Source organism: Varroa jacobsoni, unplaced genomic scaffold (assembly GCF_002532875.2).
Source record: "Varroa jacobsoni isolate VJ856 unplaced genomic scaffold, vjacob_1.0 contig01856, whole genome shotgun sequence".
Classification (NCBI taxonomy): Eukaryota; Metazoa; Arthropoda; class Arachnida; order Mesostigmata; family Varroidae; genus Varroa; species Varroa jacobsoni.
The window spans coordinates 50178-69776 of NW_019214711.1; the positions used below are offsets into that span (position 1 = coordinate 50178).

The window sequence follows — 19599 nt, forward strand, 5'->3', positions numbered from 1 at the left end:
CTACGGTATAAGGTAGATAAATGCTGCTATGCACGACATATGCTATAATATTAATAGATTATTGCGTATGCCAATCTTTTTGTTTATTACTTTACCTTTCGGAAGTCCTTTGAAAGCTATGACTATATGAAGCTATAATTATAGAATTATATTGTTACTCTAAGGAATATATCGTCCTTCAAGTGACAACATCTGTTGTAGGATATTTGGGCAAGTATTTACTTTGAATTAAAAAGGGAAATAAAACATGTCGCAAATGTTGTTTTTTTGTTACCGATATACCTAGAAATGTTTATAGCCGTTAATAAAGTTAAAATTTCGTGATCTGGCCGAAACAATAATAATCATAATAATAGTGTGGTTTGACCAAAAGCTTCACAAGTTAAAAATTAAACAAAGGGCAATGAACAAAAACGGGCTTACGCCTATGGCTTTGCAATATCGTGGTAGAAAGATAAAGTTATATTTCCTGAAAAGCTCGGTTAGGATTAATGATCAATGGTTAATCCATAGGCTAATTGAAACTAATCAGTCGCAAACTTCACGATCTATTATATATCTTGTTATATTATTAAGGATACGAAACAAAAACGAAATTAGGAATAATTATAATTAAAAAATGTAAACATAAAACATAATCCATGAAAATTCCAAAATTTAGTAATAATTTTGGTTAGTGAATTTTGGTGATTTAACTTTATGAACCGTCTTTAATATGCAACCGCCTAAGCTTTTTGCGAAGGTTTAAACCTATTTTTATAATATAGTAGTATGGTATTTTTCTTGTATCTTGTATGTTTTTGTGTCAATTTCAATGTAAATTTCAATTTATTACGAAATGAATCTTTTAAATTGAAGATATAATGAAGCAGAAAAAAAAGAATATTTTGGCAGCAAAGGTCGTGCAACTGTATGGGTCTCAGTTGCTATCTGTCTCTTGAAGTAGGGACGACTGAAGATTAAAAACTTTCGTTCTGTTTTCGTGCGACTCGCGCATTAGTTGGTCACGAAACAAAAATTTGAATTTACTAAGTAACATTAATTAGCAGACTAGCTAAAAACTTTGTTGAAGTTAGTTCCCATGTTATAATAACCTGCCAATTCGATTCGACGAACATGGTTTGCTCAGAGTCACCTCTGACTAAAGAGTAAAGAAACCATAATATATTGTAATTTCATATAAAACATGTGACATAATGTCTCCGTCAAACATGTCAAACAAAAAACAAAAAATCGATAATTGTTGATTACACTTTCCTCTAAAATAGCAATTCCCCTTGCTACTTGTCAGCGGTAAGCAATAATAATAGAGGGCTCAAAAGAAGGCGAAGTTCCTCTCTGAAACATTCTCAACTTCTTTAACCATTTTCTATTCGTTTGCTTTTCCTGCTAATTGTGAATGAGTTGTTAAGCAGTTGGTCTGGTTAATCACGAGTACTTGAAGTAGTTTCTTGAGTGTACAAGTATGTCTTTTAACTATATAATTAAAATGTAGTACATTGAAGAATTTACTTTTTTTTTTTATAGCATTTGTAGATATAATAGCAACATCCTAATTACTGTTTAAATTCTTTCCCTTTATTTAGAACATCAAGCTTCATTACTCTGTTTTGACTACACACAACTCAAATAATGAGTATCATCCACTGCATCGACATGCGTTACTGATCAATTTTTATAGCGGTAGTAGCCAATTGGTAACTAAAGAAAGCATAATGGGAAAGCGAACAGCATTGCAGATTTGATTTTCTTTATGTAGTTTTGGGAATTATAATTAAATAATTTTACCTCGTTTGAGTGAAACAATTGCTATATATTTTTACATAGAATGAATAATGGTAATGATAATAATTTTAAGCATTATTATCATTGTTATTTGAGGTACGAGGATGATTTACTCGATGAGCAAGTGAGAGACCTGAAATCACATTTGTGCAGTGATCCTGAGAAGGATAAGTTCTTAAATTCCAGTCCCAAAACTGTTTTTGTAATACATTAAAATTAACGTATGCAATATTTTTACACACTATTGCTATTATTTATAATAATAACAATAGTAATGTGCATAGTTGTGTTCCATTATATATATTGAACGATTGTTGTGTTCTCTACGATTTGTTTTAGAATAATAATCAATGGCGTCTTCAAACCGGAGTTATTTAGATGCGAAGATTCCACTTCGTTGCGCTTTTGGATATTTCGGACAACGCCAATATAACGGCGGCATCCCGTCCATTTAGACGCTATTCGACAGACGTCTGGCCGGCCTGAGTGCCAGGGCCAAGCAAACTATTCTCCAGCAGTAGGAGAGGAAGGCGAATGTGTCGTTTCTAAGCTGGGACTGTTGTAAGGAGCAGCAGCAGTACTACAGCAACGGTGGATAGCAGAGAAGGTGCTGTGTTTCATTTCGTCGATGCTGGTGACTAGTAGCTCACGGATACGAAACGAAGAGGAAGATCTTACAAAGTGAAATTTGTGTTCTCACTTTGTGGCGTTAGGTAGTGCTGCTGGTTAAATAGGCGTGTTTCATTAGGCAATGAACAAGTTCCTGGCCTATGCAGGCCCCAGCTACGTGCCTGTATCAGGAAATCCTCTTGCACCGTAGCCGTCTAACACCTTCTGCTGCACATCCTAAAACGTATGACATTTAACGAAAGAGAAGTAGATATAAAATTCTTGTGAGTATAGGATTGAGCCATTCGCCAATGGTGTTGCAAGTAACGTTGTGAGTCGATAAAACATGTGAAAAAGGTCAATAAGGCTTCGCGCTCCTAGTTTCGCCTTTAGCGTTTTAGGTAGCAAGAATGCAAGACGTCGTGAGTTGACTTTTTGAGTTGTTAGTTTTCGATATAATTTCGAAGGGATGAAGAAATGTATTATTACCCGGAAAGATATCATGCAAGGGGATAGCTAGTCAGCATCTTGAAAGGCTGTAAAAAATTGCATTGTGTTCTCGTTGATTATGCCGAAAGTGGCGAAAACTGAAGACTATACGACACTCAAACATAGCTATAGTTCAGCGTAGTATAGTAGCCTAGTTGCTCTTAATTTCAGATAAAACATTTTAGCTTAATCCCGCTTGTATTTCGCACAAAAGTGACACAAAACATGTCACCAAATTGAATATATGTGTATATATTCAGTTTGAAAGGTACATATATCTTTCATCAACGCCTATCTATTTCATCTCGCGAAGGGGTCGATAGTGCTTATTGAGTTAAGCTGGTCGATTGTTCGTTCAACAGCTGGCCTCCACCCACCAAAGCAACCTCTTGAAAGTCCCTTTACGAGCATCCACCTGTCGCCAGCTGTTACACTCATCTTGCACTGGCTGATACAAGGCGGTGGCCTCCTAATCGCTGTTCTGCATTAGCCACTCATGCTAATCTGTTGAACGATCCCACATTTTTCACCAACAGTGCGCATTGCAAAGCGTCTTGCCGTCTGTGTGATACGTGCCAACAGCGTAATCAAACGCTGATTTAACGCCGAGCCAATTCGATTGACTGCGGGCTATCGGTGTGCGTTATCGCCGCCTCCATTCCAATCTGTACCGCATAATATATATACATTATTTTTGATAGCGTGCGGTTAGCGATTTCCGCTTGCTAGACAATCGTTGCTTTGTTGGCGATGAAATTTTGAACCTGCGGGGTTCTCGAGTCAAGGCTATCGCACTGTTCTATGGCTTTGCCCGTGGCAGCGGCTGACCGCGGTGGTCCATGCAAACGGCCGTGGTTGGGTTCATCGCCACTAGCCGCCCATTCGGTTCTGCAGCAGCGGAAACAGTTACCCGAGAAGTCAGCAGAACAACCAGGTAGCCAGCCAGCCAGCCAGCCAACCAGCGGCAGCGTCGCTTTCGTAGTCTGAATCGTCAAATGAAGGCTAGCTATCCCAGTTGCCACTCTAGCAGCGCCGCAACTAGTAGCGCTTCTTCTAGTGCCCCTTTCTGCTTGCAATTTGCTTTGTTCAGCTGTAGCGTCATTGGCACTCATCCCCCATTGCAGCGGAGTCCGCCAGAAGCCAATGCACAGTAGGTGATGATGATGATAAACGCAGCCCATTGATCGCCGCGCAGAGTTCTTTATTCTCCAGTATATAAACGCCATGTTACTTACCCGTATAGATATATTAGCGATGTAGCGTATAGCATTTCAACTCTATATTACCCGTCTCAAAGAGAAAAACATAGCAAAAATAGACGTGTTCAAAATATAGTGTGCATCTGGTTTCCGCAAGGAGGACAATAAACATGAAACAAGGAACAAGAAGATATTACACTGTACACTTTTATAAATCGTCTCAATGGTCATCTAAGAATACTGATGAATTATGGTGCTGTCTCACGTTCAACATAGATAAAAATGTCATTAAGAAAACGCTTGGTTTTTATGATTTAGCCGGTTTACAAAAAGTTGTGTTTCGTCTGGTTGCACAACCGTATAATAAAGTATAAAAAGCCTATTTCTCAACATGCCAGATTTTACATGTCTATAGATAATTGAGCACGTGCAGTGTTTCTAATAGAACGAAAATCGCTAACAATATTTTTCCACGTTCACCTACAAACGGACCACATTATGTGAAGTCTCTGTTATCGGTTTTTCGTACATGTTCGTACCCAAGAGTGTTAACTCAGTCAGACAATCTGCGCACGCCTTTGTCGAGTATGTTTTGCTATACGTGAAAGCGGAGGAGGGTACGCTATGTGCTTCGAGATTAGCTAGCAGTATGGGCAACGTATGGCGCTCCCCGCCACACAGCGAACCCACCAAAGCGGAGAACTCACAACAGCTCGTTGCAACGAAACGAGAGTCGAGCTCTCGATATATAAGTACATAGACGAGCGTATAGCACCAGCAGACATGCAGGCTTTGAATGATCGTGTGACGTGCTGGATAATTTGGCAGTGTAACAGCCTCGACGTTCGCAGCTTCGGTTCTCAGCCCTACCCTGTATCTCTGTTCGCTACCCAGCCAGGGGACAGTTTTCCCTTTGCTGCTGCTGATGCCCTTAGGATAACATCACAACCAAGGCTGGTGACTGGCTTTCGTGCTTGGCGGCCCCTTGGCACATCGACAACGCTGAGCAGACTAGAGTGGTTGTTAGAAGATCCATATCAAGTGATCAATAAGGGTTCCCATATGGCACAGTACTATTAGCGCGTTTTTATTATTTTCAATCTAGATCTATATCTTCATTATTTTGCAGCTATAGTAAGTGATTATCTCTCCATCTAGCCCATATCGTGGGCTTTCACCAAACAAAGCAATTGTTATACTGAGTATAGCGAATATAACAATGGTACGTATAATACGTTACGTCCCAGTAGATGGAACGATCGATAATAGTACTCCGTGTTCTAACGCACTGTTTACAACTCTTATTTAAGGACGTAATTTGTGAAAGATAAGATAATTTGATACCTCTTGTAATCCTTAAAAGATTGTAGCACAATCAGTGCGTTTTTTCTCTAGCCAATATATCGTGTACAAAGAACATCAATTGACAAGTCGACGACAACGCACGCGTACGCACGTAAACATGTGCAATCAATGAATTTACTGATTCCGTCATTCCCTGAAAACGGTCCCCTTTTGTTGATACACATCAGGCCTTGCTTACGATGGTAATACTAACGTGTAATGTTAAAAGGGCAAATTTGGATGCAGCCCGATGAGTCGTACGGTAAGGATTTAAAAAAGTACGAAAGCTGTTCGAAGTTACTGCAGTGCCACTAAAGAACCCAATGCAAGTATTCGACATGAATAACGAAGACTAGATGTCCCAGATGCCACCGCTGGTTACATAGCCGCGGTAAAGTATCGAGCGAGTTTCTTAGTGAAATCTAAAAATTTGTACCATTACAAATCATAGGACATAAAATAGTACAGGGGTTCGGGCCGAACGATTGGACCACGCGTACACCGCTACTGAATCTGTACCCGAAGAAAAGTAACATAAAAGCTGGATGTCATGAGCGCGTAATTGCTAGTATGGTACGTGTCATACCCTATGCCGAAAAATAGGAAGTTTGCCTATTTCGGTGGTAACTTTCGCTCATTATTCCACCCCTCTTAGTTTTGGGTGACTGTGCTGTTCAGCACTTGATCATTAACTGGGGAGACTTAACTTTCGTTTGAGGTAGATTCTAGTTTCGTAAGAATTGATTGTGTGCCTTGATTGGCAAAGCGAACTATAGCGTTAAATTTCAACGAAGAGTCAGTCGTATTCTGGCATAAAAAATACAACAAGCTAATCGGTAAAGTTTGAGTGCAAAGGTAAACATATTTAAGGTCATGAGACTAAATGAAAATCATTTGAAGCTAGTGAATAATAATAGTAATATTATTCTATAAATAATGATTAGCACTATTCAGGAATAATCAGTAGCACCTGTAAATACGGTTACATGATGTCAAATCATAGAGATAGCCGCTTGTGGAAATACTTGAAAGGATGGTAGAGAGCCGAAACCGGTTGCAGAACTTATGTCTTATGGGCTTGACATAAGCCCAGATGTGTTATAAATTGAAAATATGTGGAAAACGAGGGGGTGACTAAAAACGAAGGAACAAGATAAAGAAATTAATAGAACAAGGGAACTGAATGACTAGAAACAGAAACTAGAGTACAGGATACACAACAATCTGCGAGAATCTGCGACGAGGTAATGACAACAAGGCTTAGTTCAATAGATTAATGAGGGAAGCGCAAAGGTATAACAAAGCAACTGCGCCGAACAAAGTCACGACTCCAATCAAGCACCCGGTTTGACCGCGGTTGACCCGGCCTGAAATGTACCTGTCAATTGCATCTGGTCTGTAGTCAACAGGATACGGAGCTAAGCGGTGTCTATTTTGTCCATTTAAGTTTGGATGTTAATAGTTAATCAAACGCGGTCGCTGTATGGAGCAGTTTACTGTTATACAGGCGGGTACCACACATAGCAACAGCTACTTGCCCATTATATTGTTCAGTGTAAAGTCCTCTCTATGAGTAAAACCTAAAAGACCATGACAGCAAAAGGTGTGCTACATGGAAGGCGTCGCGAGAATTGGACCCTTTCGTCTGTCTACCTACCAGTTCTGTACTTCCGCTAGAAACGTGCTGTTGTGCTATATAATATTTTGAAAACCGAAATCCTCTATTATCAACGTGTTCGCAACAAAATGCTTGCATAAATTCTACCAAAAATAAATTTCGCTTGTTCAACTTCTGTGCTTAGAGAACACAAAAGTTCAAGCGTACGAAATTAACTTTGCGTCATGTTCTTTGAACATCGCTTAACCGCTCTTAGTTGAACTTTTTCTGAACGAATACGTTACGCCTACTCAATGTACGTACTATGATGTTGTTACTATCACTACTCGTAAGATACTATATTGGTTTGGGGGTATATTCGGTGAGCGGTTTTTTCTTCTTCTTATTCTTACGAAAAAAGTTCTGTTGTCACAACATTCCTGTTGTTGCCAGTAAATCCGGGTAATTCTATTTAATGCTGCACAAATTCTCTTTGTGCAAATATCTGTCGCATACAACGACTGCCGATGTCAAACAAGACGATTTTTTTGTACGAGGACACTTAAAAGTGATATTTAAAAGTTAAGTATCGCTTTTTCCATCATAACTCTGTGTAGGAAGCGACGCAGTATCAAACGCAGGTTCTCAGTGCTTACCGGTATCTGCGTTACTAACCATTACTTGATTTCGGTCTCGTGATGACAGGCCACGGAATCTAGATGACGCCCGACATTTCGACTTCTACGAAATTTGTGGATGTCGGCCGTTTCGAGCGTCAGCCTGCAGACGACTCGTTACTGTCTTTTTCGCTTGAAGTGCCAGAAAAACAATAAGCAAGCGTAGTAGCGTTATTCGTGTGATGTGATTACTTCTGTAATCGTGCTTTTGATTATTTGATCACTCCAGTTCGTTCATCGCTGTGACGATTAACGTTATATTAAAAGGGAAGCCATGTAAAAACTCAATCATAATTATTGATTAATCTTATTGTCAACGCGAATTGGGTGACTTCGAATATCAAAAAACCTATAGCAACAATGATTGGTATAGTCGTCAGGGCGACTGGAATACTTGTGTGCCAACCCGAATTGTTCGTTAATAACAACTATTGCATTATAGATCATTAATATGTAATTAAATTGCACATCGAAAAATTCTGGCATCGTCTCGTTGTTATACCTATTTTGTTGATACAGAAATAATCAGTAAGTCTTTATAAAACTATTACACCAACTTTTATTTCCTATTCTCTTTTTATAACCAATTACGGATTTTTTTTTTAATTTGGTTGTTCGAAAATTGCGCTCCGTTATTAATTTTGGTCTTTAAAAATATTTTGAGATTACATCGACATGACTTTTATTACCTCAAATAGGCTACTCGCAATTCGATTAAAACTTGTTGGGTAATAATACCTACTAACAAATCGACAATCCTGCATGTGAATCCTGTGTTATGTGCACAGCGCAGTATAGAAAAGATTGTTCGTCAACATAAAGATCGTGCAATTTATCATATAGGGAGGTTATTTTGGGTAACGCTTGATAACATATTTCGCCGTACTAACCACAATGGAGCAATGGAATATTGGAGCGTACAGCATGAAGTACTAAATAACATTAAAAAAAACTTTGAAATCTCGAGGTTATATATGCTATAGTAATCGTTCATGTAATCATGGCTTATTGTCGTAAAAAATAAATCGAAAGCGATTTCATCTTGACTTTGTAAACGAATTTGTTAAGGCCATTATACATTTTGTTAATAAAATCTTCACAATTGCTATTTGCCTTTCACAATAGGTTCATGAGCGCTCTAAATGGCCTTAAGCTTGTCATCTGCTCCGAATGATCAAGTATGTAAAGGTTTTAACATGGCCAAATAAAGCAAATAATTAATATAATCACCTTAATATTGTCAATTATACCTTCTCATGACACAACATCGATTAAGTCAGCAATACAAGATATTACATAACCGTGCGTTGATAATGAACAGCATTAGTTAACGACGACAGCCAACTGACGATTACAACATTTGGAAATAAGCTTTCAGTTTTTTTTATATATTTATTTTTGTTTATATATTTATTATGTATATAAATTTATCAAAAAACAATAGTTTTAATTATTACCCATACATCTAACACAGGTTGGTCTTTTTTATCAAAACGTTAATAAAGTAGACGTGCATGCGCACACAACAGATAACTAGTTGGAAACGATAAAACCTCCATATCAGTCAAGGGTGGGTAAGGATGACATTATTCAAATCTTTATCTCAACCTCACCATAGTTCTCCTTTAATTTCCTTTGTTGGTAGTCAACCATTGTACTGTCAAGAACGTAAAATATCTTTTCGCAACCTTTTTTCAAACCCATAGTGGTTTAGTGCACGCACTCGGACGGAAGTTGTGTCAACGGCCAGGCAGAATTGACGTTGGGCCGCCCAGCAACACACGAACGAAGAATGAGAGCTAGAATGAATCTCCCATCCTTTTAAAGACTCATTGTCATTTGCAAAAAGACACGCTATTAGGGTCTGAACTAACAACTGTACTGTTGCGCTGTTACTACCGCTGATATTGGAGAGATCACTGATAAATATGTAAATAATACGCCGATGACAGTTGTAGTCGTTCTATGATGACGGCCTTCCGCTCAGTTACATCTAAGATTGTATAGAGGAGTAGCCAGACATGGCTTGACATAACCGAAGTATATCCGCATATATTACCATATGGTCAGCTGAAGTCGTTCGAGATGTACCTACACTGTTAACACAAACATGGAGATTGGGACATGTAATATGGAATGACCCTCTATTATGCAAAAATAGGAAGACACCTGACCCCTAGAGTCCTCAAAACTTGCTAAAATGCAGAGGCTAGGTGTAGAATACATCCAGCGTACTCGTTATCTATATATACAAGATTTTTACCTATATAGTTCCTGTTAAGTTAAAGGTTCAGGAACGCTTGCAAGTAATACCTCTTACCGCTACATTGTCCGTCAAAAATAAACCGGAACCTTTTTGGGAATGTTTTGAAAATAGCAAAATTGGCAACCTGTACAAAATATCAATTAGATTTAGCTTCAGTTCATTAGGTAGTGCGCATACTATGAAGGCTAAACTTCTAGGACCATTGGACGTTTGCCAGAACAGAATATCCTGTTTTTAAATAATTTCATTCCGAATTTCCGTATCTAATGTATAGACTGCTTGATCATAATCTTATTCAAATAAATACATGACGTACACAACGGGCCGAAACAACAAATCCGACTTCGGTAACTGAGACATCTACTTATTGATTGGACTATACATCAATAGTACAAAAGTCGAGTTGTTTGTTGTGTTTACATTCTATGACTGTGGCTGATTCCACTAGGTTTATGATAAAGCCGAAGAATTTTATACGCCGGACGGCAGACCGAAGTGCCATTCGCTGTTAAAAGTTATCAAGAACATCTTCGTTACGGCGGTCTTTGGCATTGTCGACGGTTAGAGCAACATTGCGAGAAATATATTTTATTCTTATATTGTAAAGGATATAATTATTTACCACTGGTTGTCGTCTCATAAACAGTGAGTCTTTGTTTGGCGAAGAAGTGCGGATACAGCATCGATGTATTAAGATTTTGTCATGTATTTTCCGAACATATACTAGCATCCAGTAAAGGTGCAACAAAATTGCAGGCAGAAGTTGCTGTATATCGTCGGTATTAATATTTGCCATGAATGAAGTTATGCAGAAGAGGGTAGTTCGGACTAGGTACTCCTTAAATTGAGAAATAGTTCATTTTTCACGATTATCTTCAGGTATAAGCAAGATACATTAACTGCGATTCTCTATACTAATTCTATTTTACCTAATTTGCGGTGCCGACTATATCATTACTACCTTATTGTGAGCCGCCTTCCCACTAAGAGGCCAGCGTTTGGATTCTCTTTTGATAGGATTTTGGTCAAACGAAATGAGCTCAGCTTCAACGGAATCTGTTCTAACAACGTTAGTGAACACAACGGCGATTACCGTATTGAGTAATGACACAGCAACAACTACGACAACAACAACAACAATAGCAACAATCGGTGCTTTAGGTGGAGTCGGTGCGATGGAGTCGACGTCCTCACCAGCGTACGACCAACAGCCGCCCACCTTCCTACAAACCACAGGAGCACAAGCGATATCGGGAGCATTCGTCTGGGCTGCGTTAATCATCACATGCCACCAGGTACATTTGGCAGTATAATTTCACTACATACAGAATGAAGTAGACATCTAAAATAAAGCATAGTAATGAATGGCTTTCGTTGATTGACTGACTAGCTTGCTCGGTGTTCAAAGGGATTAACTGTAGTTTCGTTGTTACCGCTTACAGATCTACCAGCACCTGCGCTTCTATACGCTGCCATCAGAACAACGATGGATCATCAGAATCCTGTTTTTTATTCCTATCTACGGTTTCGACTCGTGGCTCTCCCTTCTGTTCTTCAGAGAGAACTACTACATTTATTTTAACTCGGTACGCGACTGGTATGAAGCGTTTGTGATCTACAGTTTCCTGTCACTCTGCTACGAATACCTAGGAGGGGAGGGCAATATCATGTCGGAGATCCGTGGTAAGGCCATCCAGTCCTCCTTCTGGTATGGGACCTGCTGCCTTCAGGGTCGAACGTACACGATCGGTTTCCTCCGATTCTGCAAACAGGCCACACTGCAGTTCTGCGCAATCAAGCCGCTCATGAGCCTTATCATTCTCATACTGCAGCCATTTGGAAAGTATCGCGATGGCGATTGGAGAGCTGACACCGCCTATCTTTATATCACCATTATCTACAACTTCTCGGTATCGCTCGCCCTCTACGGTCTCGTGCTGTTCTACTTCGCAACGAAAGACCTGTTGAAGCCGTTTGATCCAGTGTGGAAATTCTTCACGGTCAAATCGGTGATTTTCTTGTCCTTTTGGCAGGGCGTCCTTTTGGCCATTATGGAGAAATACGGCTTCATCAAAGACACGCCGTCGATTTTTGGCGGTCATGGCAGTAACGACACAATGCATAGCGCGGTTTCGGCCGGCACGGTATCGGCAGCCTACCAGAATTTCCTTATTTGTGTGGAGATGTTTTTCGCTGCAATCGCTCTGCGTTACGCGTTCCCTGTCCGAGTCTATGCTCACGGGAGTGGTATGCAGACCGGACGCACAGTTACAATGCAGTCGATCTCGTCGAGTCTTAAGGTAAGTGGAATCCATTTGTAGAAAATGGCAACAACAGCGTAAACAAGTCGGCGATAGCAAATGGACAGATTACTGGTTGTCACTTCAGACTCGAATATGCTTTGTTCAGAAAATACGACACAGAAAAATATCGAAGGCATGGAACTAGCTATTCAAACCCTCTGCAGGGACTGACCAGGGTTAGAATATGCATCGGCTTATGTCGCCTGACCATTTAACGATATACGCAGTTTACTCTAAAGATTTACAGTAAAATGAAGGTGCCGAAGCACAGGTCAGCGCCGATCAACTATGTTATATGCCGATGCCATCAGTAATACGAAAAAAGTATAGTTATTAGTTTCGAAATGTTATTGTTTGTAAAGATTAACATTTTGGCTATAGCTGATATAACAAGTTGTGATTAAGGCAAAGTACATATCTGTATAGTGGCTTAGAACCTACCTGTGACACCTGCATACTCGGTTATTGCCACGAAGCCTTGGCATTATATGGCATTTTTACATTTCCACAATGGCAGACTTGAAGCTTTTCATAAATACAAAGGATATCATGAAGTCGATATATTTATTATTACAAAATGAATTGTTATCACTAAACAAGTTGTTTTGAACAGTCGTATATCGTTTTCTACGTCGTCATTGTGTTTTGCCCTTTAGGAGACAATGAACCCGAAGGACATCATGAACGACGCTATTCATAACTTCCATCCGCAGTACCAGCAGTACACACAATATACTGCCCCACAGGGCGGTCATGGACATCATCCACAGCAAGTTATCTCACCTCAACAACCGCCCGCGGCACTACCTGCAACAGGTTTGTTAAAGATAATAATTAATATCGTTAAGTCATACAGTTACATAATTATCACAAATACGTAGATATTTAAAAGACTAGGGTATTATGAGATGTTGATTTATTGAAGCATTTCCCATTTAAATATTCCCACGCAATCGTTTCCTGCTTTTTACTTTCTCCAGGCAATGAGGCTTTAGGTGGAGCGAGTTCAGGGACAGGTTCAGGTCTTGGCGCAGTCTCTGGAGGCTCCGTTTCAGGTGTAAACGCTGGAGGCGCAGCAGGCGGCAGTGGAGGAGTAGCCTCAATAATCCGTTCAGGTATCAACCGCATGGTTGGCCAAAACCCACCGGGACATACTGAAAAGACGACGCTGCTCAGCTCAGATGACGAGTTCCAGTAAGTCTCACTCAGTCATATCGAACCCAGCGGCAGGTGCGTTAAAAGCCAGTCCACTTCCGCAGAAAATAGCAGGCGAAACATGCAGATCAGGCAGAAGCCGCCCTGTTCAACCAACCATGCACAGATTCAGAACGCCTTTGCAGTGCCTGCCTCACTATCTTATTACATCTGCCAGTCTTGAGACGTCGTCCAGTTGCAACCTGGCACATCGATGTTCACTTGATGCGCAAACACGTCTACACGCGTGTAGTAATCTATCATAGAGTATGTTTGTAACAAATTCTGCTCTGCAGCTGCCGCTCGGTGATGCATCGAAGTTTGCGCCTTGCATCTGCCATGAGTAATTAACTCTTCGCACACCTTCAATAACCACAGGTGATAGTGCGCACGTAATGATCAGGGTACCACAGCCGTGACGTTTTAATCTCAACAACAATAGCAGATTTCTTTTAATGGCATTCATCAGATGCGAACTTGTGCTAAAAGGAAAGTATTCCTATGACCTCTATACTACGTACCGTTTTTCTCTATGTTCCTGTAAACAGACAAAACATGTGATGCACTCTAAAGCAAATGTCGGCCGTACTGTGAAGAAATGGCCTTTTTTTTAATTGCTTCTATTGGGCTGATCACTGATGTAATTCACATTTTTTTTTTTTTTACTAGAAACTGTGCTACAACGTGTGATTAGAATACACGTAAGCCAAAGCTAAAACTGTACTACACATTGAGCAGCTAATCAACAGATTACTGGTACAGATTAACTATTTTACACTTGTTGTCATTTTACAATGAACGCATTTATCAGTTAACAGAAGTACCTGGAACAGTAATGGAACATTTTTTTGACCAGAAAACTTTAAACATCCTGAACATCCTCTCGGTGCTCTTTAATGAAGTTCGTTTTCGAGACGTTTGGCCATTTTTGTTGTTATTGCGGAAACGAGAAATGCGAAACGGTTTCTTGTAGTACCCCTATATCCGAGCATCATATATACTCCTCTTCATTAAGGTAGCCTGCATATGACTATTCCCTAACTCTATAACTACCGAGCGAATGGTGTATTACGCCATCAGACAAGAGCTCTATTAAAACGAGCCGATTGCTGCTGATGTGTGTACGGAAAGCAGAACTGACAACTCGCTTTTAATGAAACCTCATTTGACTAGGTAGGCAAACACCAACGTATGTTATGTATCACGAATGCAACCCTCGGCCTGCGCGACAGCCAGCTAGCTTTCCATACGCACCAACGTAACAGATCAATAGCAATTAATCAAAAAAGCGTATTTTTCTCTTATGATTGAGCGTCAACTTTTGTGACGGCGATCTAAATGTCATTTTTCATAATATATTGACTTTTACTAAAGCGAAATACTTTTGTTATTCAGAAAAAAAAGTGACTGTTACGAGCGATTATCAACTCTAATATCTATCTGTTTTGTCATATTTATCAGTCAACCCTGTTACACTGAAGTGGTCAGTATCATGATAGTTATAATCAATGGAATTAACGATATGATGACAGCTTATTCAGAAATATTTGATCTTAACAAAACTGTTTCTATTTCTTTGTCTATTCTCGGTACGGCCTCAGCTTGCTTCTGCCATTTATTAGGATATCATTACAATAACACTGACAAAAATCAAAGACACACTATTTAGTATAAACAGAATCTAATAGCTGACAAACAGTGTCTCCAACGAAACATTCACCAGTGAGAGCGTACTTACTCTGAAGTAGTAATTTTTCTTGCAGTGAGGCACAGGGGATGCTGACTTTCGGTGGTTATTTATAATTTTAAAAAGATCTTTAGTTAACTCCCTGCTCTCGTACATATACACAACTTTGTTGTCATATTGTTGGCTTGCACTTTGCAAAGCTGGGGCTCGAGTAACGATCAGAAAACATACGATCTTCGTTTTTGTAATACATTTCATTCGAATAACGTATTCACACAATAATATCTATCATCCAGTTTTGTAGATGTTTCTACTTCACGTTTTTTCAAAGATTGTTCCTTTAAAAAAATTTTTTTTCATGGTTCCTATTTAGTAACTCTTTCTGTCTGAGATGTGCAATGTTGTCGGTGCCACCGGCTGTCGTATAATAGTAAAATAACTGAATAGGTGCAACCAGATAATCCCGAAATGCTGAACGTTGTATCCGTAATGTTATCTAGCCAAAGCCCACTTAAAGGACTATGCTGAGGTAATCCTGCTCTGCTGAGTCTATACGCGCGCAGCGAACGTCTCTAAATAACGACTATCAAACAATGATTGATCCCTCCATTCTCAAACAACCATACAGCACTATCCAATGTGTTCGTGGGTGCGCTACTAGGAAAGTTATAATCTAAATACACAGTTGAATGACCTCAGCACTGTTAATCGATAGGCTATAATTTCAGAAAGACCTTACGCTTGATACGATCCTTGCAAGAAAAGCCTTTTTTTTCAGACTATTTTATTCCGCTTTGCGTGTGTGAATGATCATCGCCTGCATGTGTAAACGGGTGTCTACATGAAGTATGGGCGAAGCATGCCTCGTAGCCCTACAGCCGTCGATTTTAACTATCACTTACAGTTGGTTACAGAGCAATCCGATCAATTATAGACGCATCAAAACATTCGTGGCTTTTCGTATCAACAGTGACTGCATCTTGTACTATCTATGTGTCAATAGTAAACGCACGCGTTTACTTCGCGCCCGTGCAAGAACCTCTAAATCTGAATACAATACAATCGCAAAGACAGCAGCTGAACTCGATCTAAATAGATTAGAAAGAGACAGTGCCTACAACTACGAAGTTTTACAACCCCCTAAATTCAGGTCGGATGATGAGTGGGTTTCGCTCAGGAGATAGCATCTAATACTGGCCAAGGACCAGAAAGGCGGCTTGCAGGTCGACCGAACGGGGTTAGACGACCCGTCGCAATCTTAAAAACGTGAGACGGGTTTGGAGCTGCATCACTTCGATCTCTTACACCGCCAGCCAACTGCCTCTCAGCTTTCACATTCATCGTTGCACAACTCACCTGCTTCCTATCGCACTTGGTGGTGGGTTTTACAAACTATGCACGCTTCAATCAAACCAAAACGACTTGAAACTGCTCGATAAATAGGCTCCCGCTTACCTCTACCCTAACACATTAATCGATCAATAGTTCTTGCTACTTTTAATGTGTGACACAATATTAACACTACAGATAATTGGCTGATCTACTACTTCAGTGTCTAACATTGACTCTTGGCAATTAACGATAATCCCGTTGATACTCAAGCCAGTGTTTCAAGGTTGCGATTAATTTGACTCTATAAATATTTCTGTCGATGTTTACGTGCCTAAGCACGCGGCCGATCTGACCGCTTTTTCATCATACATAAATACAGGAAGAGATTTCCCTTAAATTTATTAAAAATACACTCCTGTAACTTAAAGAAGGCTGTGGATCCTAAAAAATAGCATGAAGTCGCAAAAGGTTAAATAGAGAAATTTAAATTGAAGATTTTGATGTAAATTGAAATTTACCAGGTTTTTTTATGACTATAATAACTCTTTCTGGTTTCGCCAGTTGACTTTAAATTAGTCAATATTATTTCGAACTCGAGTTGCATAGACGTTTGTAAAAGAAAAACATGGCGTTGAAAAATTGGGATGACCTAGTTTGATTAGATATTTCTAGAAGATGTCCGGAAAGTATTTGACTTCAAGGGAGATACTGGTTGACGTTCATCCTTGACTGGTTGTAGCATCTGACGTGGAAAACGGATCGGTGCGGCGGACTGTTTTCGGAGGAGTCCGCCGAACTGCTCAGTGAAAAGGATCTCTGAAGGCCCTGACAATTTGGTCCCGGGCGTTCTTCTTCTGCGAGAAGCATAGACAAACACTTGTGTGTGTGTTTCAAGCTATAAGAAAAAACTAGAGTGGTAAGCCCGTGTGTCATGTGTGCATCACTTCGCCGGCTTCCTGCAGTTCTCAAACTCAAAGCCTTTACTGAGATGAAGATAAGGTTTTCGGCGACCGGCGAATGCACCGTAATTGAGATATATCAAATTCCCTATTAATTCGATAGATTACGCTTCAAACAAATGGATAAAAAATTGTTTTGGGTTTTTGGGCTGAGCCTCTCATCTTTTGAGACAACACTAGTGAGAGTTAATACTGATGTTCACACGTTTATGGTTCCCGAATAAAGTACATGAAAACGAAACCAGAAAGACAAAACCTATGTAAGCAAGATCCATCGCTGAAAAACGAAAAGGGAAATGTCGTGCACTGAATCCCTTGAAAGGAGCAAGCACAGGCACGGCAAGGTAGCTGTGCCGTGTTTAAAACGTCCGTTAACAATTCAGCACTTTTGCTTAAGTTCGTTTCGCTTAAAAGCGAAATTTAGATTGTTTGATATGTTCAGTAAGTAAATATACTGTAGTATCAACGAGACCTACGTAGAAAGTGACTTTGCGGTAACGGGCAGGTGCTATGTTTTTTTTATTTTGGCGGTAACTCAATGTTAACATTATACTGCCGCAGTGGCAGATTGCTGTTTTTAGCAGAGTGAGAGCGTTGACCCTACAAAAAGAGAAGTAAACAGAGATACGATGCAAAGTCGGACATTGGATCGATGTATGATAGTGCACGTTCGTTGGCTCCATTTAACGTAGATTTCTCATTGAACGAGTTTTTCTCGTAAAATAGCTTTTAGTCTCTACTCATTTCCATTTTAATCCCAGTTTTATCCTACTTGCGACCGGATCGTGGTTCCCCATAAATAGATGTTTACGTTTTGGTTGATGATCCTTTTACTTTCGTTAGGTTTTGCACGCACAGTAGTTTTATTAATAGATTTATTGTAGTATTGACCATCTTATTAGATTATTTCTTTTACCTGAACTTTACGAACGAGTTTCTTTTTTGCACTTAGTTCTATTTTAATTCTTCAATTGATCTTCATTCATTCATCTAACATGTAATTCTGAAGCGCTATTGATGTGTTTTGTTAAACTATATTACAGTACTAAATTAGATTAGAAAATATTTTACGCATGTTTTTACCATGTTGCATTCGTTGCTCAGTCAAGCTGTTAAGTATGTTTCACTCATCGACCACGTTACCTGTGCGTTAGGTGTTCGGCAGAAAATGTGCATGAACCTGAGAGATACTAATGGCGCCACCTGCCTATTGATGGCGGCAGCAACAACAACAAGAATAGCTACAACGACGACGATGATGATGATTCTGATGCTGATAAGGCGGCGGCTGGTGACATTTGTAGCCTCTCGTCTAGACGAATTATTCGCCCCATGCTGTTCTTCATCAAAAGCCTATCCGTCGAACCAGCGCCTTGACTCACTGTCGCGGACAGGTCACACATTTTCAATGGGGCTTTGAATGGAGGTAGTCGACTTGTATCGAATACCTACGCCTGTGCAAAAGTAACAGCGAAACCTCAATCAACGTAGTCACCATAAAAACATTGATTATATTTGGTTTTGACACTGCGTGTCAACCAACAGTACAGTGGTGTACCTACATAGATATATACGTTATACAAAGGGATCGACATATGATTCATTGGGTAAGTGAGGCAAGTCTCTGTCTGCAAGTACACGAATGTATCTGTTTTTGTCTGTTCCGGCATTTGTGTGAATGTGAATATTGGCTTGCATAAACGGCACTCATAAACGACCTCGTCCTTGTCAATAGAATGGATGGAATAAACGAATTGTGACTGAATGGTCAGGAGCGATAGAGAGATCCGTACAGGATGAACCTTTTCTGCCTATTCTCCCCTTATTTAATGCCCTCTGTCGGCTAGATGCTCAAATCCAAGATCGAAAGCCGTTGTATTCTTACAGTTCGCAGGAAAAGGGGTTTGTTGCACCCGAAAGACAGTGTATTCTCAATCTGCTTATACTCACCATGTACCGACCACGCTGATGTTGTATAGAGCTAATACAAGGAGGACACACGGAAGTTTCTATCAGTACTGCTGAAATAAGTAACAGTAAAATTTGAGGTAAACATGACGATGTTCTTATAGTGATTCTTTATCACCATTAACATAGTACCTTACAGTGAACGACGCTGTCAGGGTGTCTCTTTTTGTGAGTTTTATTTAACACCAAT

General features: G+C 39.8%; 1 protein-coding gene across 8 annotated transcripts; it reads left to right on the top strand.

The window, feature by feature from the left end:
- Positions 1–850: 850 nt before the first annotated feature.
- On the top strand, positions 851–19499 carry Tmep (Transmembrane endosomal protein). 8 transcript variants are annotated; one of them, XM_086973214.1, is made up of 7 exons: positions 851–2638; positions 10984–11261; positions 11409–12266; positions 12926–13085; positions 13250–13806; positions 16301–16528; positions 18596–19499. In XM_086973214.1, the coding sequence occupies exons 2-5, from the start codon at positions 11001–11003 to the stop codon at positions 13465–13467; spliced, it is 1497 nt and encodes a 498-aa protein (XP_086829340.1). In that variant the 5' UTR covers positions 851–2638; positions 10984–11000; the 3' UTR covers positions 13468–13806; positions 16301–16528; positions 18596–19499. The 8 variants fall into 8 exon arrangements, with proteins under 8 accessions (XP_086829340.1, XP_022709300.1, XP_022709298.1 ...); XM_022853565.2 differs by lacking the exon at positions 16301–16528 and having other exon boundaries at positions 13250–13463; positions 18596–19048; positions 19329–19499; XM_086973213.1 differs by having other exon boundaries at positions 1511–2638; positions 13250–13463; positions 17222–19499.
- Positions 19500–19599: the final 100 nt, after the last annotated feature.

Bases quoted from the DNA above. Each gene is read 5' to 3' on its own strand.
- Tmep (XM_022853563.2), top strand. From the start codon at position 11,001: ATGAGCTCAGCTTCAACGGAATCTGTTCTAACAACGTTAGTGAACACA. The intron at 12,267-12,925 runs GTAAGTGGAATC...TTTGCCCTTTAG, and splicing joins CGATCTCGTCGAGTCTTAAG to GAGACAATGAACCCGAAGGA. The intron at 13,086-13,249 runs GTTTGTTAAAGA...TACTTTCTCCAG, and splicing joins CGCGGCACTACCTGCAACAG to GCAATGAGGCTTTAGGTGGA.